General features: G+C 48.5%; 1 protein-coding gene across 1 annotated transcript; it reads left to right on the forward strand.

The window, feature by feature from the left end:
* Positions 1-1,113: 1,113 nt before the first annotated feature.
* Positions 1,114-22,488, forward strand: ENDOD1 (endonuclease domain containing 1; the record flags this gene model as incomplete). The annotated part of the gene is made up of 4 exons (XM_080376080.1): positions 1,114-1,261; positions 10,633-10,701; positions 15,018-15,274; positions 21,064-22,488. Coding segments are annotated over 4 exons (1,608 nt in total), but the record flags the coding sequence as incomplete, so codon positions are not given.
* Positions 22,489-23,655: the final 1,167 nt, after the last annotated feature.

The raw sequence follows: 23,655 nt of genomic DNA on the forward strand, positions 1-23,655 counted from the left end.
ATGAAAATGAAGTGTCACTAAATGTAATTGTAAACAATTGTTCAAGGTGCATAAAATGTTTTACCATACGTTAAGAGAGGGGCTATCTTTTACCATGCGCTAAGAGAGGGTGATGAGGTGCATCACCACCAACACCCACCTCTGCGCACGCGTGCCATAAACAAATACCTTGACTCAGTGCGTGGATCTTGCACACAGGGTGAAGAACGCAGATTTGGGCTAACACTGCCCTCCTCCTCCTCAGGCTGGGGTCAGGCAAGGCCATCTGGGAGCAGGTTGCTCAGGGGCCTGACGTGCGGGCTGGGGCTTGCCCTGGGAGAGGGCCTTGCCCTCAGGTGCCACCAGGACGTGGCCCTGCGCTGGTCCTGCCTGGGTGAGGCCTTCCCTTGGTGGCCTGCAGGCTCGCTCTCGGTGTGGCGGGGACCAGGCAGGCCCTGAGGGAAGGCCAGGGGACAGTTAGGCAAAGGGTGAGGGCTGAGGGCATACTGCAGCCATAACTGAAACCTACTGGTATGAGCCACTGTCAGGTCTTCTCTCACAAATTAGCTCATGAATAGACTTGCAAGTTGCGTATCTCGGAGGAGTCTTGCCCAGAGGCTGCTTGCTTAATGTAGGAGGCTAGGGAAAAGGCGATGTATTAGTTATATGAAACAGCACTTGGTGGCTTCAGAGTGCTTGCTCTGGTTGTCAGTGCAAAGAGTGATGAGGGAGTGGCTGTGGAAGAGGGAAGGGGTTAAGGAGATAGGGTTGGGAACCTTGTAGGGATGATGGGGAAGGATAGAAACAATGGCTGACAGAGCAAGAGGCAATGCCTCAATCATTCTTTTTGCTCAAAAGTGTGTATTAGCAACATCAGCCTAAGCCCAACTGTTAGTCAGCGAGTCATCCCCCTCCCTTACAAAGAACTCCTTTACATAGGAGTGTATTCATTGCTGTCTCTGTAAAGAAGGCAAAACATGAATGAGTATCACTTTGGGATTAAATTCCCCCTCTAAAAATGCAGTTCCTTTCGTGCGTTTTATGTTGCTTTTAGATGTATGTTATTATCAAACTTCTGTGAATCCACATGAAGGCATGTGGAGTGAAAGGCTCTTTGATGTATCTGCGAATTAACATGGAATCATTTTCCCGAGCGCTCTTCACCCAACGTGCAATTTAGAAGAGAGTCCACAAGAGGCCCCCAAAGATGTTGCTAGTCAGAGCTACGGCAACGGCATAAATCGCACCCTTGGGGTCAGCAAGCCATCAGAGAAAGCACTTGGTATGCAAAGAAACCATTATTTTTTTTCAACATCTCATCGTAAAGATTGAGCTTCACTCAGAAGTCATGTAAATAGCAACAATAATTATTGTGTCATTTCCTAAGAGCCACACCTGTCAGTAACTAAGTATCCACTGTTTAATTTCCTTATCTGCTCAGTCTGCATCCTGTGAAAGGGGCGTATGATTTCTTTCACTACAGGCAGTTTAGACTCAAGATCAAACCTCGCAGAGGAGGCTGGCTTCCCAGTCAGATGGTCAGGAATTCAGTACTGTTGAGTTGCAGATCACAGCAGCCTGAAATCAGTGCATCATCCTATGTTGGTGGGTGTTATTCAGAGATTATAAATCTGTGGACTTTAAATCAGGAGGAATTGTTACGCTAATCTGACTGTGGTGCAGCAGAATGTTGTGTTTTGCTCAATAATCTGTCCTGAAGGCAAAGCCTACTGTTCAGCTGGAATATCCATCTGGTGGAAAGTGTCAGGTCTTAAAGACCTCATGAACAGAACAGACTCCTGCTGTTGGGTTACAGTAAATAGCAAGCATTCTCTATGTGGAAGATTACTTGAACATGGAAGCTAAAAATCTAGCACAGTCCCTGCTCTGAACAGATGCAATGATTCTTTGAATAGTAAAGGAATGTCTTAGTGTCTTTGGAAAAAAGTTCCCCACAACCCTAAGGTGCTTCCCTTCCCCTGTCTTGTGTGTATCAACATGAAGTACAAATAGCTACAGATGTGTTTTATGATCAAGGGTTTGGTTTCCTTAGAAGACTTGGGCACTAAAGAAGGATATTGGTAGAACAGAGGTGCCTGAGTCCAGACTCCTGAAAACCCCTATTTGGTCTAGTGGCAGAGACACCTAACCTTCACAGGTCCACAACTTCTGGAGTTAAAGGTCTCTAAACATATGGAGTTTTGCCCAATCTTCAACTTGTTTGGGCTTAGTTTAGGTCTAAGAAGTTTAGCATCATGCTCTCACTAGGGCCTTATATATATATGTCCCCCAGCTCAAGTGCTGAGAGAGCTTTCAGTTCAGTAAGTATTCTCAGAGCATGTCCAGCACTCACGGATGTCACTACCAGCCTCTCAGCCCCTCTGGGGCACATCCTACAGCCCTTTCATGAGCAGGGCTGACCCCGCGTGTGGAGAATCATTGAACCATCAGTCAGGCAGCTGTAGGCTGCTTTGATATTTCGGAACATTCTGCCCAAGTTGTTGAAGCCGACTAGCTGAGCATAAGGGAAGGAATTAAAGATTCATCGAGAAAGAGAGCATGTATGTAGAAGGGAGCACCAGTCAATTTCAGTGGTACAGCTGGCAAGTGGGAATTCCTGGATTCCAGGATTATGTATTAAAATGCCATCAGATAATGCAAACAACCAGACAGTAACAAAAGCCCAGGTCTTCCTCCTTCGCCTGGCTGCTCTAATCATAAAACATCTCAAGGCTGAAGACTTCTTTCTTCCTGTGGCATGCTAAGCTTTGGATCTTTGCATACAGCAATGGGAACCAAGGATGTCCTCAGTTACTCCTCTGCTGAGCAATTTGGCCGTGGCAGCCCTTAGAAAGGTATTGCATACTGTGTGGAAAACATGAAAAGTCACCACGTCTCTTGATAATTTCCTCCAGTGATTAATTATCCTCACAGTTTAAAACTGCACTGTATTTTTAATTTCAGTTGGCTTTGTTCCCAACCATGGGTGCCTGTTGTGCCTTTCTCCGGTAATTTCAAAAGCCTATTTTCTCACCAGGTGTTTATACTTTGTAATCCAGTCTTGCAACTGCCTTTGGATAAGGTAAACAGCCTGGGCTCTTCTAGTCTCTTAGAATTGTTTCTTTCCTTCCACCAAATTACTCAAGGGCTTTTTCTTGCTCTCTATCCAATTTTTAAACATAAAAAGAACTATTTCAGCGTCAGCTCCACTAATGTGAACTCGAGAGAGAAAATCTTTCTTCCCCCAGTTTTCTACATGGTTGTTTATCTATTTGAGGATCACACTGGCCTTTTTACTCACACCACTACACTGAGTGCTTGAGTTCAGATACGTGTCCATCATGACTTTTGAATCCTTCTCAGGGTTGTTGCTTTCTGGATTAGAAAATTCCGTGCAGTCTTTGAGCTGAGATGAATAAACGTGTTTGGCTGTGTTACAGGCATCTGTCTTGAAAAGAAATTCCTTGCTGGTGTCACTGGCATGGCCTCTTAGTTACTATCCCAAATTCTTTTTGGTATCTGCACATATTCTCAGTGCAATCTTGTATTTGCTTGTGGATCACACTGGAAGACCAATATTCTTTGGTTATCTCAGTGCTCTAGGGTGCAGGTCTCTCCTAATGCTGGTCCTTTTCTGAGAATATTGCAAGACTGCAAAAGATGTCGCATCCTGAAAAAGAACAGAAACATTTATGAAAACCTTGTGCCTATTTGGAATCTTGTTAATGTTTTTCTCATCTACTTCTTGGCCTGTAGCGTTATGAAGATTGCTTATGTTTCTAAGGGACTTTAAAAACTTCCTCTTAGCCTTGCCAATGCAGGGATTTTCCCCCATTTCCTGTGTCATTTTTCTGTTCTTTAAATCTTCTCATGTATACTCTTTGCTGTCTGGTTCCCCTTTCTTCCATCTGTAACATTACTCTTGATTGTTGCTTTTCACTGGTTGTTTCTGAATCCAGATGGGAATTTAGTGAAGGCAATTTTCTTTCCTGAATTTTTAGGTCTCCCCCTGTAGACTCTGGGGCTATCTTCTGCCCACCCTTAAAGCACAGCATCAGGGCGTGCATTCACCTCTTCCAAAGCAGCATGGTGGTACTGGGAACATAAGCATTTTCCACCAGCAGGGCAGAGGTTCGGTGCCAGAACGGAAATCTCCCAGCTTGAATTTTCCCCTTGCCTCCCTTTCTGTAAGAGCCTGTCTTTTGCCATCCGGGGCACAGCTTGCATGGGCTGAGCAGCAGTAAACCCCATTCCTGCTTTGGAGAGGCTGCAGCATGCTTTCTCCCTTGGGAACACTGTGTGCTTTGAAGGATCATGCCTCCTGGCAGAGAAGATTGTCAGGAGGGGAGGCTTGGTGCAGGAATGCTCAGCATCCGAATGGCAACCTTAAAAGAAGTTTGTGGGAAGTTGCTGTTTCCTTGATTGGGAAAAGAACAGAGGCTGGGCAAGGCTGTGACTCAGCCGGTGAGTCAGCAGGGGCTGCTTTCCGATGAGGCCATCATGGAAAAGCTCTCCATCACACCCTCCCTGCTGCCATGGGACAGTAAAAACCTTGTGCTGCTGTGCCTCTGTGCTCACAAAGTCATTCCGGCCCTTAACCTCTTCCCCGCTGCCTCCCACTGCACCATCTCTCCAGCTTTCTGCTTCTGTGCTCCATCCCATCTGGGCTGCTGTCTCCTTTTGTGCCTTCGGTGCTCCGATCCCAGGTGGATTTAGTGGGTGTGAACTCCTGCTTTGCAGCAAGGGAGAGACCTTGTGAATTATTCACAATGGAGGAAGAATCCCGGGAGTCAGCAGGTGTTCCCTGCAAGAAAAGGCACAGAGTGAGGACCTGATCTGGATCCTGCCTGAGGCAGTGATGACCTTCACCAGACACTGCAGACTGTGGTTCTTTTGCTAGCCATTAAACAAGCTGGACCCGTGCTGCAGGTCTGACATACTGGGTTTGAATGCATGGTCTGTTTACTGTGTCTTTCTCTGCTTCCCCATGCGCACAGTTTTCCACTGAGATTCCAGTGCTCTTTCAACGTGAGACATGATGTCAACCAAAAGGCACTTGGGGATGTGGGGAGGGAGGGTGACGGAGGAGGAGGAATGACTGACGCCCCGAGACACACTCAGCTCATACTTCCTGGCCTCACAGTCTTGGATGCACGCTCAGCTCCATGGAAGCTTTCTTGTTTCTACCGATTTTTTTTTTTTTTTTGAGCTTGGACAAAGCAAATAATTTTAGTCATGCAGTATTTACATTCAGGCGAATGGCCAGGACATACCTCTGTCTATGGTTGCATACACTGGTAACCAAAAATGTGCCACTTTTATTTATTAGCCAAACATTTCTACTAATAGCTAAGCTAATTTTATCCTTTTCTTAATGCTGGCTGACAATGACTCATTCTGGCTGGGAGGAGTCTCAGCAGCCAGGTGCCCAGACTGAAAAAACAGCTTTCTATGAAAGGAAGGGCCGGCAGTCAACGCACCACAGTAGCTCTGGCTCTGGACCTGCTCGCTTTCTCTCTGTCTTCTCTATGTAGATGTGTAACAAAGGAAACTCTGAAGTATTCCACAACTGAGCTTGTCAGGCAGGATGGAGTGGAGATGCATTTTTCTCTGTAAGAGCCAGCTGCAGCTCTAACTTTTAGCAATAGCATCGAGAACTGGTACCCATATCGCTCTGTAAGGGTTTTTTTCTCAGTTGTAGTTCTTTACCAGTATTTTCTGCCTGAGTTAGTCCTCAGTTTATGTGCTATTCTCCCTTAACTTTAGGGTTACTCTCACAGGGCTCCAGGTAAGTGAGGTATCTAGTCTAGGCAAATCTTTAAGGATCCTTTTCTGTTCAGTGGACAGTGACAGGTTCCTCTGGGAGATGATTTGCTCGCTTGTCTTGGGCAGTGTCAGAAAATCATGCCCTGTATTTCATTAGTACATTATAAAGGCAGGCAGAAGATGTTGAGTTTACAAGGTAAAACAATGTGAGTGGTTTTGTTCCAAATATGAGGTTAAATAAGATGAGATCCTTCTGGATTTAAAATTTCTATTACTGAAAACTTCAAGATGCAATTACGTACTTTTTATAAATGGGGCTGTAAGGAATCGAGCAACCAGTGTGAAAACACAAAATGTCCTAGTTTATCTCGAGTTTCCAAACCAGGAATATAAGGAAGAGTTTATAAGAAGAGTAAAACAGCCAAGTGTCATCCTGACCAAGTTAGAACAAAATTCAGGTTCCATTCCAGCAACATCTTGGTAGTTCAGTCCTCAAACTCATTGAAAAGAAGGTAAGCCATAGGCTCAGTCCCCACCCTCTCCAAAGATGCCATATGATTGTACCATGTTTTCCTACCTAAGAGGAATCTAGCTGGTGTCAACCAGCAGTGAGTTCTCTCAAGCACTGTGATAACATTTAGTTATCTTTCAGTTACTAAACTAGCACACTGTGCAAAGGGTTCACCCAGTAGAGAGGCAATTCTGGCTCTGGGAGAGTTTTCACCACTTGCATTGTTCAGTTCAGACGTGGGCAGAAGTGAGTTTACTCTGATTCAGATGAAAACAAAGAACAACAGCTTGGAAAACAATGAACTCTTGACCCACAATTGGGACCAACCAGGTTGATTTTCCCTTAGCTCTTGACTGCAAATACGCAGTATTTTAGCTGCTGAGGCCTCAAGGGAGCCTTTTGCTTATGTGGGGCTGTGTCAGTACGGAGGGCTGGTGCTCAGGAAATGGGTATTTTTTTCCCAGCACAGCCACAAGCCTGGGGACCTTGAATAACCCCCTCTCCCCAAGTCCTGTGCATTTTCTTTTTCGTAAAACCACAGAAAATGGACCAAAGGCTTTTGCTCTGTGATCTGTACATACAATATCCCCTATAAAAGCAGGCTATGACATTTGATTTCCTGTATTACAAAGCTCAGAGGGCTTTGCCGTGTAATTTGACTGTCACTTTCATTTGAGCTGGACTTGTACTCTGAGTTCTGCTGTGAGGCACGTACTAGGGATGAGGCAGGCTTCTTCTACAAGATCAGTAACCATGACTGAAGCCCCTCCTAGATGGGTTAAGCCTGGCAAAGTTTGTTCCCTTCCTGGGTTTTGATCTGTGTTTTGGGGGTTGGGCAAAGGGGCAGGAGGTATTCATCTGAAGTTTAAGTAGTTAGTGCTGGTTAGGAATATCAAAACCTGATTGGCAGAGTTGGTTGGTTCAAGATTTGTGGTGGCCAGTTCCTTCAGCTGAACAGGGAGCTCCACAGAAGGTGTAAGCAAAGCCCTACTTTGCAGAAGCAGGTGGCCTTTTGAACAGGGTGTTGCACGCTCCCCTGCAGACTCGGGGCACAGCGAGAAGGCGTGTACTGCAAATGCATCTGCAGACGTGCCTCATCTTGGCAAGACTCTGCCTGTTTCTGTATCATTGTTCCTGAGGATTAGTAACTGAAACCAAACTTCACGTTCCCCTCCCCTCCCTTTCCTGTTCTCCTTGGCCTGTCGCCTGCCATGAGCATGGTGCAGGCAGCCACATCTCATGTCTGTCTCTACAAAAACACGCACATGAAGCAGCTTGTCATCGCTCCTATCCAGTACTACTTTAGCATGCCCTTAGCAACTTTATTTTGCCATCCTTGTAGGTAAAATTTTAAGCAGGAATAGAGGGAGGAGTCCTGGTCCTGTGCAAGGTGCTGCATCCCACTGGTGGGGAGTCCCACCACAGCACAGCGTTTCAACGAGCAGCTGTGGAGGGAAGCACAGATGGAGCTGGTGCCTGCGGGGGTAGAGCTTGCACAGGAATGTTTGGCGTGCTATGAATGTGCATTCTGCACTATTCATCTCTCTCCCCCCTTCAAAATTTCATTGTGTCGGAGCCTGCCTACTCCAACAACTCCAACTTCTGCAGTCTTTACCAGCTATGAGCTCCGTAAGTGGTGCTAGATGGGCCTCAAAGCACTCCCCATCAGGTGTAAGGATGTTCGGTTAGAAACACATGGAGGGGTTATGCACTGCCTTGTGCTAGGGGAAGGGGAGAGGGCTGGGGTGCTGTCCAGAGCGTTCATTTGGGTGCTACATGGAGGAGGTCAACAGCGCTGTGTTGTGGCATGGGCGCAGGGACTGCTGTTGAGAGGCACTGTGAGCGGTGCGGTCCAGGCTGGACTGCAAGTCCTTGCTTTTGTGCTTTCACTAAAGAACTAAAGGACAGAAGGTGTTTCACCTTGTGACTTCGTGAATAGGTGACTATTTGTGCAAAGCTGAATAGCAAGCAGCCCAGGGCAGCAGGACAGTGACTAGCGCACTCTTACAGGAGTGAGGCCGTTGGCTCCAAACCTCTCTTGCCTCCTGATGGAGGAAAGACTAAAACCTCCTAGATGCTGGTGCTAAGCTTAAGAGAGAGCGAGAACAAAGTTATCTTTCTTGAGTGCCTACAGCCAGGAGAGGATTCATGGCTACAGATCTTGAGGGTATGCAGGCTTTTAATTCTCTTTGTGAAGCAGTGCTGAAGACTTAGATTTTGTCATGAGTGGCTGTCTAGCTTACTAGGGTCCCTGGGTAATGTGCTGGCTTCTACAGTTTCTGTTGTGTATCCTCTGGGGAGCCATTAACACCTACTCTGAGGTCTTGAGCTTTACTTGGAAGGAGATTTAGACATGAAACACGACAGCACTGAAGCTGAGTGCACCCTGAGTATCACCTGATGAACCAGTGTTTGTTTGGGGACTGGCTGCTCCTCAGCCGGGTATATGACAAGTGTTACACAGCCACAGACGAGTTAATACCATCTCCCAAGAAAGTAAAGCCAGACAATTACACAGCAGATCCCAGCAGAGCTGCTGCAAAGTCCGGCTCTTTTCCTCTGAGCTGTTTTTGAAATAAGGAGGCTCCCTGGTCTGTTCTGCAGAAGTCTAGGGATTTGCATTTTTAATTTAACCTGCAGTCCCAACTAGCCACTCGTTTATTTAAAGCATTAATTTAAGGCCAGTACTTCCTTCCACCCTACTGTCAGCTAGTGTGACTAAAAGCACTGCTGCTTTTGTTTTGTAGAGGAAATACTTTGTCCTGGCTGTCATACACAAATGCTGTTCTGTGAACTCTAAGGGCAGAAGCTGTGTGCTGTACTCATGGCAGTGACGGGACCCCCAGACTGGTGATTGTGTTTTTTACATCTGAATCTTTCCCCAGACAGTACTGGCCAAGAAGCAACACGTGGAAAATATGATATTACATTTACGTCTAGCAGCAGCTGCAATGTGTATTTCAGTAGCAAGGCCAAAGCCTGAAAGGAGCACGGAGGAAGACCTGTTTGCTCTTCCCACATACAGCCAACACACTTGATTTTTCACAGGCTAAATCCCTGTGGTGACAGGAGCACGTTAGGTCCTGCCCATGGTTTGTCTGACCAGCTGCTGACATCCTGGGCTCATTTTACAGCCAGTGCAGGGACAGAGGCACATCTGGAGGATGCCGTCTTGTTCTCACCTGGCCGTGTAGGATGATGCAAGTCACACCCTAGTGGTGCCTGCTTCTCTGCTTTGGCGATTGGGATGACTGGGCTTCATGTGGGCATCTCCACTGCTGATCCGAGTGGCATGGAGGGTGTCAGAGTCAGGGAGCAGCTGGAACCTCACCTCCATCTATCAGGTCTGGCCAAACAATGCAGAACAACCCCACTTCTCCTCCCACTGCTTGGTTCCAAAACGCAGTGGTGTAACTGGAGACAGGCAGTCCTGGGTGTGGCTGCTATCTTGCCTCTTGATTAAAGCTTCTGAATCGTGCCAGCAGGTTTAGCTTTCTCAAGAGTTACGGCTTTCTCATTCTCTCTTCTGAGATGATGCAAGCCTAACAAGTCCGTACCTCTAATTTTGTTCCCATTCATCAGTCTTCTGTCAGTGCAGGCTGTCGGGAGCTGTGTCACACCTTGTTTTCAGGCAGCACCTAGCACAGCGAGTTCTCAGCACTGAGAGATTTGCACCGCACTTTTGAAAAAATAAAATATAATAACTAATAAGAAGTCAGTAATAATACCTAGAAGAAAAGCATGCAAATGGGTAACTTTCCTGTCCCAAACAGATTTAATGTGTGACAGAAGTGTTGTGGCTCTGACCAACTGACAATCTGCAGAACAAAGGCCATTACAGTTGAAGCATCAGTTCTTTTATTGTGGTTATTAATTGTATTTAAAAGCATCTCTTGATTTAAAGAATGAAAATGTTGGAGGTTTCAGCACATCTCTCAATAACTTGTTTTGATAGTTAATAATTTTCACTATTAAAAACCTTGCCTAGTACTGCTAATCTAAATTTATCTTACTTCTGCTGTCAAGCATGGGATTGTCATTGTACTTCTTTCCAACAGCCTGAAGATTAACAGAGATCTCTTGAGGCTGAGGGCTGTGGTAAAGTGCCAAAGGATGTACCCTTTGGACTGTATTAATTTTATTCAGTATTTATGCAGTGCATTTGTACTTCATGGTTTACAAGGTCCCTGTCAGACTCCCACTGTGCAAGTTTTTGTACAAACCCAGAACCTGTCCTAATGGTGTTATCACCCAGAGAGCAGTATGTTTGAGTGCTTCATCGTTACCAGTGATCTTCCTCTGACTGTGCACCGCAGACAACCTCTTCCATAATATTATGTTTTAAACCCCCTCATCTTTTTCTCTTCTGATTTTAGCTGCGACACAACTTCGAGGCATCTGCTGGCTGCAGTGGTTGAAAACTGTGAGTGTGGCCAGGAGGAAAGGTAAGTGAGGAAGCAGAGGACCCAGATCAGCACCTTTGGCTCAGAGTCTGAGGCAGTTAGCGGCCTCTCACTGACCCACTCTTGTTTGTGAGCATCAAGGCAGATGGTGAGCAACAAAGCAGCAGGGTTTATGGTGAGCCATTCCTCACCAGCACACAGAGCACCACGGAGAGGTGCAAAGACATCTGTGTGAACACCTATCAAGTAGGCAGCAGAGACTGGTATCAAGACCTGGCTTAAGATGGGAATCAAAATCCAACAGCATGTTGCTATGCAATTCCCCCAAGAGTTTATTGTCCTTCTGCCTTCCTGGCCCTTGAATCTCTTAGTTTTAATAGGAAGATTGTTTTGCTCCTGCTTTTCTCCCTAGCTCAGCAATGGGCTCTTTTCCCAGAGCAAGTTTTTAAGCTAATTTCAAAAAAAGGCTGTTTCCCCATGAGACAGTGAGGAAGCAGTTGTGCTCTCTGACGTGCCATGGCACGCCTGCGGGCACTGCTGTGCTCCAAGCTCAATCTGTGGTACCTCCACTGAATCAGGTGGTGTCTGTCCAGTGGGACTTCTTGCCCTTACAGACACTTTTTTTCTTCCTTTCCTTCTCAGAAGAATGGGACAGTCACATACAGCACTGGGGGCCCACCCAGAGGTCATAGTAGGAGACTGGAGATCTGGCCTGGAAAAATATTTGGAGTCAAGAATGTTTTGAAAGACTAGACTAGAGGGGTCAGGCATGTGAGGAGAAAGATTTGCTATTTGTAGCAAGTCCAGTGTCAGCTATGTGAACAGAGAGACGGGGCTGGAGCTGCAGTGTGGGAAAGCAGGCAAACAAGCCTGGCAGCTTCTTTATGGCTGAAGGGTTTGGATGCTGGCATGCTTCTCAGGTTTGTTTTGCAGGGAGGTATTCTTTTCTTTGAGACATTGGTCTTGGTGCTTGAGACCCTGGGGGAAGCGGAAGACTGGTCATCCATGTCAGGTCAATGAAGATGGATGAAAACCTCCTTTCATTCTCCTTTTCCCCCTCTTCCTCCTAATGTTTTCTCCTCATTTTCTTATCAAGAAGGAGACAGCTTTCCTCAGCTTGCTCTCATCTCCTCACTAGACCCATCACAATCTGCCTCTTGGGTTTCCTCTCACATATTTCCATTCATTTTCCTTCTTAACCTTTCCTTTGTATGCCAGTTTTTAAAGAATGCAGATGATTCTCAACTCTAATTTTTGTCCAATACCCTCCTTTTCCTCCTGGTCAACACCGGTTTCTGGATCCTTACCTCTTTTCTTGCCCTCCCCTCTCGCCAGTTTCTCTGTCTTTAATTTCTTTTCTGTCATATGCTTTATCTCCGGTATTCCTTGCAAAATCTGTGCCCATACAGCCTATTACCTGCAGCCTTGCCTATCGTCCCACACACCTCTGCCTGCCACTGAGAGATCATTTTCTCACATGTCCCTTAGACCACATCACCTGCCTCTTTGCATCTTCCCTGGGCTCCCTCTGCTCCATCATGTCAAACATCATGCCTGTACCGCTGGCACCGCTGGGCTTGTTGCACTGTCACCCCTTGGTGGGTTTGGAGGAGGCACCCCCAGATCCCATGAGGCCATACCGCCACCACCAACTCATGCTGCCCACTTCCAACCCAATGTACATTTTGCCAGAGGCCTTCTGCTCACGTCAACAGCCTTAGGGTTGTTTTGGATTTGATCTTAATACTCCCTTTGGCATCACTCCCTGTAGATAACACTCCTTATCACTGTCTATAGTCATCACTCCCTGTGATGCCTATAAAAACGTGTGATAGCAGATAAGCTACCAAGCAGAATTGTCAAAACCTCTGACCAACTCCATCTCACTGTGTTTGACTCCTTTGTCTGTCTGTGATCCCTTGGCTGAGAGTATGATCCTCCTGGGGCATGACAATCCTTTGGCCTTTATCTTCCCGGCACAGTGAGTGCCACAACATGATCATGGCACTAGTCTCTTTAGTAATACTGATGTTGGTAAGAACAGAAAATTACACATAGCTCCACATTCAAGGGGTGCAACAGCTATCTTAAATTAGATAGAAACTAGAAAGGGGCCTCGCCTGGAGAGAAATGGGATTGGGAATGAAGGAGTGGAACTCCATGCTGGCTTTCACACTGATGCTCTTCATGGGAGATGAGAGCCTGAGGGTCTTGCTCTTCAGGCTGAGTCAAGGGTTATCTGTTTTCTGGTAAACACAGAGCTAGTTAGGCAGGCAGACCCCAGCCTCACAGACTGAAAGGAAAGAGCTGCTCAGAGTTCCCAAAAAGCAGATTAGGAGCCCATGAGGCTCAGAAGACAGCTTGGGGCTGTGCATCAGATGAGACGGGCGCTGCTTTGGTGCAGGACGTTGATGAGCAGATCCAGGACAGAGGCAGGATGTTTCCTGGTGGAAGTCATCAATCTGTCCAGCATGCTGGTCACTGTTATGCCCTTCTCGAGACACCTCATACTGCTTTTTCATTGGATTGGGACCATGCCTATCCTGAGGTGATGTGTGTCAGTCTTGGAGTGAGGTGTTCAAAGGCAACACATGGCCTAGGTTTGGCTGGGGAGCAGGGCTTACCATGCTTGTGAAAATATTTTCTCCTGCTACTCAGGCAATTGCAAGCCTGGGACCAGGAAAACATCTAATAGCTGAGGTTTAGGTTCAGTTCTTGATTTCCCAGGAGCCTTTTTACATCCAGGGAAAAGAATTTTTAAGCCTGTCTTCTGGAGCTGCTGTCTTCAGGTCAGGCTGTGTCTGTGCTTTCATTTCCATAATTCTTCAGAACATGACTAATGCTTCCTGTCAGGGCTGGGTGACCAGGCATCTGCCTGGACCAAACCCAAGCCCACTTATTATCTGTTGTTCCCCAGCCTGTCCAGCTTGCCTTGTCTCCCCCAGCTGATAACACCACACCAGGAGATGCTGATGTATTTTCTTGCCTTGATACTTCTAGAAGTCATCCTTACACAGAGGAATGATAATCTTATTTTAGTGCTTTTACAGGCTGCTTCTCTGCCCTTGTGCAGGCACTTTAACCACCCGCTGTACCATTTCATCATTTGCAATATAAATTACTCCTTTGTCATCTGCAAAGCACCTATGGGTTGGTAGCACTTGGAGGTTTTTGGTTGGAAGTCACACTATAAAAGGGACCTGTGCCTTATTGGCACCCAGAATTTTTAAAGTTGTTGGCAACACAGCGGATCATATCTAACTTCTTGGGTGGGAAAATGCACATTTTCTTGACTCTGGGGAAGTGCTCTGCAGTCTCCTTTGCATCCCCACTATTCTGAAAATACTCATTTTCCCAGTCATTGAAGGAACACAGCCTTTTTTTACCCAGCAGTAGCCAAGGTATGATATCATAAACTCAGAGCAGCAATTTCATTCCCTTTAGGTAGATTTTTTTTTTTTTTTTTTGTCCAGTTCTATGGTTTGGTCAAAATATTCAGATGTGGGTGTTGATGAGGGGCATGTGATCCGAGGGTCTTCATCCCTCTGTCTCTTGTCAATGTCTTCTGAGGGAGGTGGTACTGGAGGGTTTTGGGTGCCCCATACAGCTCCAGGAGAGGCAGGAGGAGGACGCCTTTCCGAGGACGCCTTTCCCAGGCACCTCAGCAGCACATGGTTGCCAGCAACAGTGAGGACAAACACCCCGAAAGGGGCAAAGCGGGTTCCCAGCAGCTCCAGTATCCTGCCACCTCTCTGCTTCCTCTCCATCTCCCTTCCTCTCCCCCTCCTTCGGCCGAACTCACAGCTGGAGTGGGCAGCTAACACCTTCTTCAGGGCGGTGAATCTGACTTTGCAGCATCCCCCCCGGCAGCCCCAGGAAGATTTCTGGCTGCGACTGCCAAAATCCCTGCCGGGGACTGTGCTGCAATGCAGCACACCACACCCCCGCGGGCGCGCAGCCCCAGCCCGGACAGCCGCTGCTGCTCAGCCCCTAGCCTTGCGCCGACGGCGGCTTCCCTCCTCCTCTTCCCGACGAGCCCGGATGATTCCAGGTTGCTTTTGGCATTCCCTCCTGCAGGCGGTTGGCGTCCGCAGCGTGTGTCAGCGCAGCCTGGCGCACGGTCGGCTCCCCAGCGCTGCGCCTGCAGAAAGCGCTGGCTCCCCGCAGGGATCGGCTCTGGTTTCCCCTCTCGTTTCCCTCGCACGCTACACCCGAATTCCAGACGCCTTCTGGCTGCGCTGCTGCATGGACTCAGAACCCAGGTCCTTTGCCATACCCAGCGGAGGCAGACGGGGCTTCCCGCAGCTCCAGGGAGCGGACCATGGAGACATCAATCGTATTTTTGCTTTGCATCTCAGTTTTCCCAGGCTTTTCCCAGGGCAGAGTTGTTGGAGAGGATGAAACCGGTTTTGCTGAGTGTAATATGTTCTTCTCTGGACAAGTCCCGCCCGAAGGATTTACAGAGCCGTTCCACGTGAAAATCTGTCAGCAATACAACAAAAAGCCACGCTTCGCAACCCTCTACAGTACTAAAGACAAAATACCTCTTTATTCAGCTTTTAAGTATACAAAGCCAGGCCAAAATGAGGAGGAGAACTGGCTGGTGGAACCGCAGGTAAGTCAGCTTTTCCTTTGCTGTAAAACAAATGTTCCTGGAGAATGTTTCCTCTGGGGTGAAGCTGGGGCTAGGATTTTGCAAAGAAGGCAGGAGCTCTGCTCGTGGAACTTCTTCCCATATTAATTTAACACAAGCAGAACTTATTTTTGTGCTTGGAACTGAGCAAACAAATAGTTCCTTGTCCCACAGGGCTTATAATGAAAGCTCAGAGACTGCTGCATGTGATGTGTAATGCCAGGGGAGAGGAAAGGCATCTTTGACACCAGCTGATGCGTCTGTCCTGCCTAGCCAGCTATCGCGAGCAGGGGGTACTGCTGGTGGGTAGCAGCGTTAAACATCGCAGTGTCAGGCTGAAGTTCGTTCTGTTGCCAGTGTGATCACAGTGTTGATAAGAGTTCTTTAGCTTCGCTGCACAGGGATAAAACATCCATTTGTGGTTTGCCAAGTTGACTCTGCAGCTTTTTGTTGTGTCCCTGTGTTGCAGACTCCAGTAGGGAAATGTGTCCTGGAATGTGCAGGCTTCAGTCAGGTCAGAAGTGTGCGGTGTAAAATGAATTTTGCCAGAGCCTCAGTGGTTTCTGTCTCCCCTGACATTTGGCATGTGTAAGCAAGTCCTACAGGCTGGTAGATGTAAAGGAAATGCTTAAAAAAATTGCTGGTGCCCTAAGAGAACACCCACACTTTACCTCTCTTTTTTTGCCATGTTTCAGGTTTTTCAGCAGTGGTCACGGGGAATTCTGTAGCAAACATCAGGCTACCCACGTGTATTGCGCTCAGGAAAGATTGGCAGTGTGCGAGAGTGCTTGGTCAGGGTGGGCATGGCTGCAGGACCAGAGCAGCGTGTTGGGAGCAGGGCCCTCAGGTGCTGGGTGGTGGATGTTGCCAGAATGAAAGCTCCCCCCTGTCCTGGGAGAATGGCTGCTCTACTCATTTTCCTCATGCGGGGTGATGAGATACTAAAGCCGCAAGGTCACAGGCAGTGAAGACAGGAGGTCCTATGTCCCTCTCTTCACTTCGGACTGTCCCCCTGCTCTCTGGGCTGGATTTTGAGTTGCAGGAGTTCCCAAGGGCCTTTTGATCTGTTCTCCTTCCACTTCACAGATGGCTGGGGGGTGTGTGTGTGTGCATCTGCTTGCCCTTTTAAAACAGAGGGAAGATTTTCGCAGACTCTGCCGTTATGGAGTTGAGGAAGGGTGGTAAGTTTTCAAAGCACAAAGAGGACCTAGGGGAGCAAAGATCTTTGCTCAGTGCCATGGAGGCAGCGAGGCAAAGTGGCAGAAATCAGGTCCTTTCCCATTTGCCTTGGCTACTGACACCCTTTGTCACCTTTAGCTGCCGTATCTCCTCCTGCTCCTTGTGATTTGACTCACCAGACCTGCCCAGGCAGGCCGGGAAGGCGTTCCTGCGATTGAGCTGTGGGCAGCCCCTCCACAGCAGCTTCAGTTCTCCAGCACCTCCCTCCACCTGGCTCCCTGGCCCTCCCTGCCCCACCCCTCTTCACCCCTCACCTCGTCACCCCTCACCTCGTCATCGTCCTTGCTAGCACTCTGGAGCCCCAAACCGTGTGCCTCCTGCCACCAAAACCTACTGCAGCCCCAGAAATAATTGACCAAGTGCTACTGGCTCCTCCAGAGCACCCTTATGCGTTACTGTGGGTCTGTTGTTAGTCTACACCAATAGGTCCCCTTTACCCGTTGCTGAAATGCAGGTGTCTTAGAGGTGGGAGGTAGCAGCTTTGCAGTTCACTGGAGGAACCTCAGCCTGAGACACAAAAACTACTAGGAAAGAAAAAATAAATCTGCAGAAGAATCTGTGAGAAGAAATCAGGACTACAAAAAACTCCTCTTACTCAAGAAATAAGCACGCACCCCTCTGTCAGACACTGCCACACCAGATCTGGGAGGAGAAAGTGGGGAAGAAATTTCATACTCGTTATGTGTGTTCCTATCAAGGCTAGGTCGGAGGGTTAGGAAAGGTCGGATGGCTGCTGAAGGGAACCCGAACTCTTAGCAACAACTGCTCTGCAGCATAGTCCCATGAGGTTATATTGCCTATTTTGTGATTTCCTCACTGAGACGGGGATAGCCAGGTGTAAACAGGCTTTGCTGTACAGCAGCGTGTGCTTACGCCTACGTGCACGCACGCGGAGATTCAGACACACAGCAAGCAGAAAGAAATCACCATAAAAACACTCAGCCCTCTGGTGAGGGCCCCAGGGTTGTCAGATTTTTTTGGGGGGGATAACGACGTAAGTGGTGAGGGCACTGTCTCACTCCCTGCGTGCCTACCTCCTCAGGAATGTCGGCCTGAGAAACGAATGCCCGATGTCGCACAGAGGCAGTAACTGGGTGAGAAGTGCAAGGAATGTTAGTTCCACCCACTGCCAATTGGCAGCTGGAAACGGCGAATTAATTCAGCAATTAGTGAAAAATTAGAGAGCAGGAAGGGTAGGCTGATGAGCAGGGTACTGATGGGACTTCCTCAGGCTCAGGTCTGAAAATCTGCCCTGCCACAGATTTCCAAGGGGTTGAGAGCAAGTCACTTAGGTGGCTTTCACCTCATGCTGTTTCAGTTGTCTGAAAACCTGTGGGTTTTGCTCTTTCTGTAGCTTAGCGAGAGATGGAAAACTCCGGAGTTGCTTTTTCTGTCCTAACGTGTGAAGGGCTGTATGAATTACCTTGTGTTTTCGTTTGGTTGATGGCTACCAGCGGCCAGATGACCAAGGTAGGATTTGCATTGCCCAGCTATAGCGTAGCTACCTCTGAACTGCTCTTGCCACCTCTCTTGTTTGACAGTCAAAAGAAACAGGTACTTCTAGAGCCACTCATGTGAATGTCCTGCAACAGAAGCCTTGGGGTAAGATGCGTTGCGCCTCCTCCCTGAGAAATGAGTCCCACGCTAATGTTGGATGAAATATTTCCACTGCAATCAAAGGCGTCAGAGTGCCTGAGGCAGTAGCAAGGGGAGTGGGATGCTGAAGTTCACCTGGGATCCTAAGTACTAGGGTGGGGAAGGTGGGAGGTAACAGTGTCCTGCCTTGTGAAATGACCACGCTTGATGGAAGCTGCCTGTGCTAATAACTGTGTGGCCATACTTCTAATCCCCCTCTGTCCCTTCTGTGAAACTGCAATCCATGCTTTATCAAAAACATCAATATTGTTAGGTGCTCACATCCATACAGGTGTTCAGATGTATAATTTATTTTTAAATCCCCGTCCTATGAATGATGTGTTTACCTGGCTGTTTGCATCTTGCCTTCAGCTGTTCCAGGTTGTTTGGACAGGTGGCTTTGTGGCTGGCCCCGTGAATGCAAATATGCTTTGATAGTGACACAAACCAAAAGCTTTTTGAAACAGTGAGGAAAGGTAGCTTGCAATGCAGATTAGATGCAGTGCTGGAGACAGCTTGCTTTTGGGGCTGAGCTGGAGGAGGAACAAAAACATCAGTTACATATGAGTTATTACAAACCATAATATGAGTTATTATAAGCATAACTCAGTGATGTCAGAGCCTTACACACAAACAGCACACAGCCACATTTTTATCATGTTCTGTTTTAATTGCACCTAAACAATCCCAATGGTATGTGCAAAAGGCTGCAGCTGAAGAGGTAATTGGGGACATATTTTCTTGATAGGCAGCTCAAGGTTTGCATGCATCAGCTCATAAGGAGGGAAAATTACATTTATATCATCTGCTCCTTGTAGACTGGGAATCTCTGCCGGGAGGCAGAGCCGACCCGTCTTGGGTCTACATGTCCTTGTGGTGCAGCAGCAGCCCTGCCATGGGAGCGAGAGAGGATGAGGGTTCAGCAGGTGTGTCAGGCTCAGAAGGGCCTTAGCGTGGAGGGCAGTTCCCAGGCATAGCCTTGCACCTGTGCCTGCTTCCCTGTCACCCGTACTGTGGGATTAATCACACCGGGTGCTTCCCTTGTCCCATGGCATAACACTGTCATCTCATCAGAGCAGGGAGAATTAGTTGTGGGGACAGGAAGGGACAGTGATTTTGTGGAATGCAAAATGTCTGGCCTCATCAGCCAGCTGCAGCGCGTGAGGTGTCTGAGCAAGAGGAGCAGAATAAGGCAGAAGAGCCTTCTTTTAAGTGGCGTATTTAGAAAAAGCTGTGGCGTGTGCATCAGCACATAGGACTTGCTGTGATCCTCCTGGTCCTGAAGCAATAAAGCATCAGATGCTCCAAAATGAAGTGCAGGTGGGAGTAATGCAGCCCTCTGCAATGGCCAGCGTTGGCACTGTGGCCGGCGTTGGCACTGTGACCAGCCTTGGTGCAGAGGGAGCCCTGAGCCTGGACTGCAGGGACCTGGCTGATGCAGGAGGCCAGCCAGAGCTCAGTTCCCACAGTGACGGTGACGGATAGCTGCTGACACTTGCTGGCACTAGCCCTTTCACCTGACTCTCAGCACAAGCTGGTGCAGAGCTGTGGAGAGGTGATGCAGCACTAAGAGGATGCAAACTCTGGGTAAGGTTGCAAGGACGTAGTTGGACATCTGTCCAAGTGCACGGCAGGGTGGCCAAGGAATGAGAAGGGATGACTGCAGAGTGGTTCAAGGTAGATTATGAACTGTCTGACATAAATGTCTCCAAAGTACGTATTACATAGTGCAGTAAACAGTCTACAGGCCAGGAGCAAAGGCAGCAGGTTTAACTGGGCCAGCACAGTGCTGGGAGCTGAGGGCCACACAGCCTCTGAAACACAGACTGCAGGAGGCAATGACTGCCAGAGACTCTCTGCCACCCCTGAGCTTCTACCAACACGCTCACCCTCTAATATGGTAAATAAAATGAGGATCCGGCACAACCCCTCAGGGGCAGCTGCAGGCAGTGTCAGTAGGAGTGTCTGTAAGGAGGAGTGTCAGCAAGGAGCAGAGCGAGCTGTGGCCACCCGAGAAAGACCTGAGCATGATGCCCTGGCATTTAGCACTTGTGCTCTGATTGCTTGTTACCTCCCCGTGCATGGCTTGGTGCGTGACTCCAAGATGAATTCCTGCTGGAGCAATTACTACCTCTGGCTCCGTGGCATGGGAATGGCAGACATGAGCAGGTAGCACAGATTCCATTTAAGGACCTGTGGTGATGGTATCTTCACCCGTGTTATGCCAGGAGCTGTGTGAACCATTAAAGGTGTGGTTCAGACTATTAGTGACATGAGGTTCAGACTAATGACAAGCACTGAGGGAGCCCTAGGAGCTCATTGCCGTGTCTGTGTTCAAGGCAGGGAGGTTCAGGTCACCTGCCAAGGTGCCTGGCTTCATTTTGGCTTACACAACCAGTAGTGAGAGGTAAATGCCTTTTCCAGGCATTTTATATACCATGAGTTTTTATCTTCATGGCTTGGATTTGTTAGTTCAAAGGGACTGAATTAAGGTGCTGTGGTAGGTGCTTAAATGAACTGGAGCTACCAGCAATGTAGTAGGTGAGAACAAGGCCATCTATTGGTCTTAAAAAGCTCTTCCAGAAAAAAAAATTCGCAAGTTAGAGGCTTGATGCAGGGTGGCTGGTGAGATTCTGGTGGTTGTGTTGTGCTGTGGACCAGACTGGAGAGCTGCAAGCATCCCTTGCAGCCTAAGCCGAAGTGTTTGGCAGGGCAGCTAAGTAGAGCATACGCTCCTCTGAAGTGCTACAAGGAAAATAAGGAGGCAGTGCAGGATGTGGTCCGAGGCAGGGTGTGTAGTAGCAGTCATAACAGAAAATATACTTCAAGCCCCATTTCACATGTTGCTTTCTAGGGAGGCAAATTGCACCCAGTAACTCCTTTCTCTACTATTTCAGATAGATGATCCAGAAAATGACCTGCATGAGATGGTGCGTGAAGCCGATGTCGTTGGCACTGTGGCCAACCTTGGTGCAAATCAAGCCCTGACCTCAGACTACGTGGGCTCCGGTTATGAGAGAGGGCTGCTCAATCCCAGCGTGCTCCATGAGGAGGATTTCCAGATGGCCACGTACACACTCACAAACGCTGTCCCTCTGAGCCCATCTCTGAGCAAAAGTTGGCACAGAGATATCAGGAGGGTAGTGGAGCAAGCTCTGGTCCCTCACTGCTCCAGGAAGGATCATCTGTATCTCCTTGCGGGCGCAATTCCTTCCAGTGTCAGAGCTAAAGGCAAGCTGTCGGTGCCAGAGAGCCTCTGGCTGGCAGCCTGCTGCGATGGTCCAGAGGGATGGTCCCTGGGACTAGTGAAAAAAATGAATGATGAAAACAGCCTGGTGGACCTCATGGTGGGAGAGCTGGAGAAGCAGCATCTATCAGGAGTTCACTTGTTCAAAGGCAGCTGTGGGAAAGACAAGCAAAGCCAAGAGAAAACAGAAGCAATACTACAAGCTCTCAGTCAGATCCGCTCTGGAGATCAAGCAGGAACAAGTGACAACCAGGAGGCCCAAGACAGCGGCTTGGTGAGAAGAGTGGCTGGCATCATTGCCACCCCTTTTATCAAACTTCTGGAACTCCTCATCTACGTGTTTGTGGAGCTGGTGAAATTTGTGTTTTATTTCCTGTGGCTTGTTATCAAGCGGGTTGGTAGTACAGTTCTGGATGGAGTCTACAGCCTGTGGAATGGGGTGGTGTCCTACCTTAAAGCCATCAGCATGGTGCTCATCAGCATCCCCTATGATGTGGGGAGGGTCATTATCAACATCTTCCTGGGCTTCCTGCAAATTGTTCAAGATGTGGCAACCCTAACCTACAGGATTCTGCGCATCCCTGTGGAGTTCGTCCTTCACCTGGCTGCTTTCCCTTACCACTCCATCTGCGCCATTCCCTCTGTCCTCAAAGACCTGGCCATGGGCATCGGGGGCACCTTCTCGCTGGTCATCGATGCCACGGCTGCACTTCTGCATGGCTTTTACTACGTGGCTGGTCACATAGTCAAACGGTTTGTTCCTAAAGGCTCCTCTGATGACTGATAGGGATGGAAACCAAGGCTGCAAGGACACGGAGTGAAGGAGGAGTGGGGCAATGCTTTAAGATACGTGGCCAAATGCTGTCAAATTTGTTCTGGTATTTATTGTAGTGACATTAATAATAATGAACCAACTGGGGAATAACAGGGAGGGCTGAGGTAATGTTGTCAGGGGTCACCACCATTGTAACTCAAGTTCTGTCTGTTGTAAAGTGTTCGGGTTTTATCGGTGCAGGCCACAAAGTTTCTGGGATTTTCAGATGTCAAGATGCTTCCTCTGGAAGATGCGCACTAACTGTGGTATGAGGTTTATTTCTTTCCGGCTTTGATAACACTGAGATCTACACACTGGCGGTGATCTCTGCAGAAGCCCATCCCTACCCGGAAGGAGGTGGTGGTCAGGGGAGCCTTTCAGTTATGGAGGGTTTTCCAGGACCTGGAGAAAGAAGGAAGCAAGGGTGCATGAATTTGGAGTGGGAAAACAGCAGGGAGAAGGGTGGGATGGGGACAAGGTCCTGCTGTTGGTTGCGCTGCTTATTGCCCTGTGGTCCCAGTGGTAGCGAGGATGCAGCTGGGTGTATCTCATAGCTGTCAGGCCATTCCAGGCAGCTGAAATCACATGGATCTCGCTGTCAGGAAAGACCCGTTGCTTGTTCTTTCACATGGTGGGAAAACACTTTCCATTAGACATACCAAGGTCATCTTCCCCTAACCCTTCCTTACTGTCTGGTGACCACTGAAGGTCTAAGCCCTGAAGCTTCAAGATGTGGCATTCCCTGAAGGTCTAAGCCCCTGAATATCTCAGCCCTGAAGCCCTTGTGCCTGCTCTGAAGCCCAGCAGCACGCAGGAGGCACGCTTTTGGCTTTGAATCAGTTGCCACCTGCCCTGCCTCCCTTGAGAGCTGCCAGCTCCCCAAGCATGCAGTGGTATTTATGTAGCTGAGATCTCCACAGGATGGTGCCCAGGCTGGCCGTGGGTAACACCACAGCCATCCTTCTGAGGCTCGTTTTGAAAACACACCTGGCTGGGGAAAAATGATCCTTCTGGGTTTCCCGCTAAGGCAAAAGAGAAGTAGCTCTTCCCACTGGTCTGGGTTGGCAGCAGGGATGTCCTTATAGAAAGGGGACATGGGAGAAGAGATACATGGGGAGCGTGGGGGGGTGGGGTGGATTTTGCTGCTTTCATGTGGATGTTTTCAGAGCCCCTACCCAGAGGTAGAGTCGGAGTAGGGCAGGAGCCAGCCCTGGGCAGGGCAGGTGGGTCCCCTCAGTGCTGTGCTGGGAGCAAAGCTGGCCTGAGGGAGTCCTGCAGTGAGGAGAGAAAAGGCAGAGGGAATAGGATACGTGTGATGAGTTACTTGCACTTGGAGGTCCTGGCAACACTCGTAGAAGGGGCATTTTCCACCTGCGATAGGAAGAGAGTCTGCACGGCTGTCACAGCCGCAGGAACCAGCACGGCCGA

This window comes from Falco punctatus (assembly GCF_963210335.1).
Source record: "Falco punctatus genome assembly, chromosome: 2".
NCBI lineage: Eukaryota > Metazoa > Chordata > Aves > Falconiformes > Falconidae > Falco > Falco punctatus.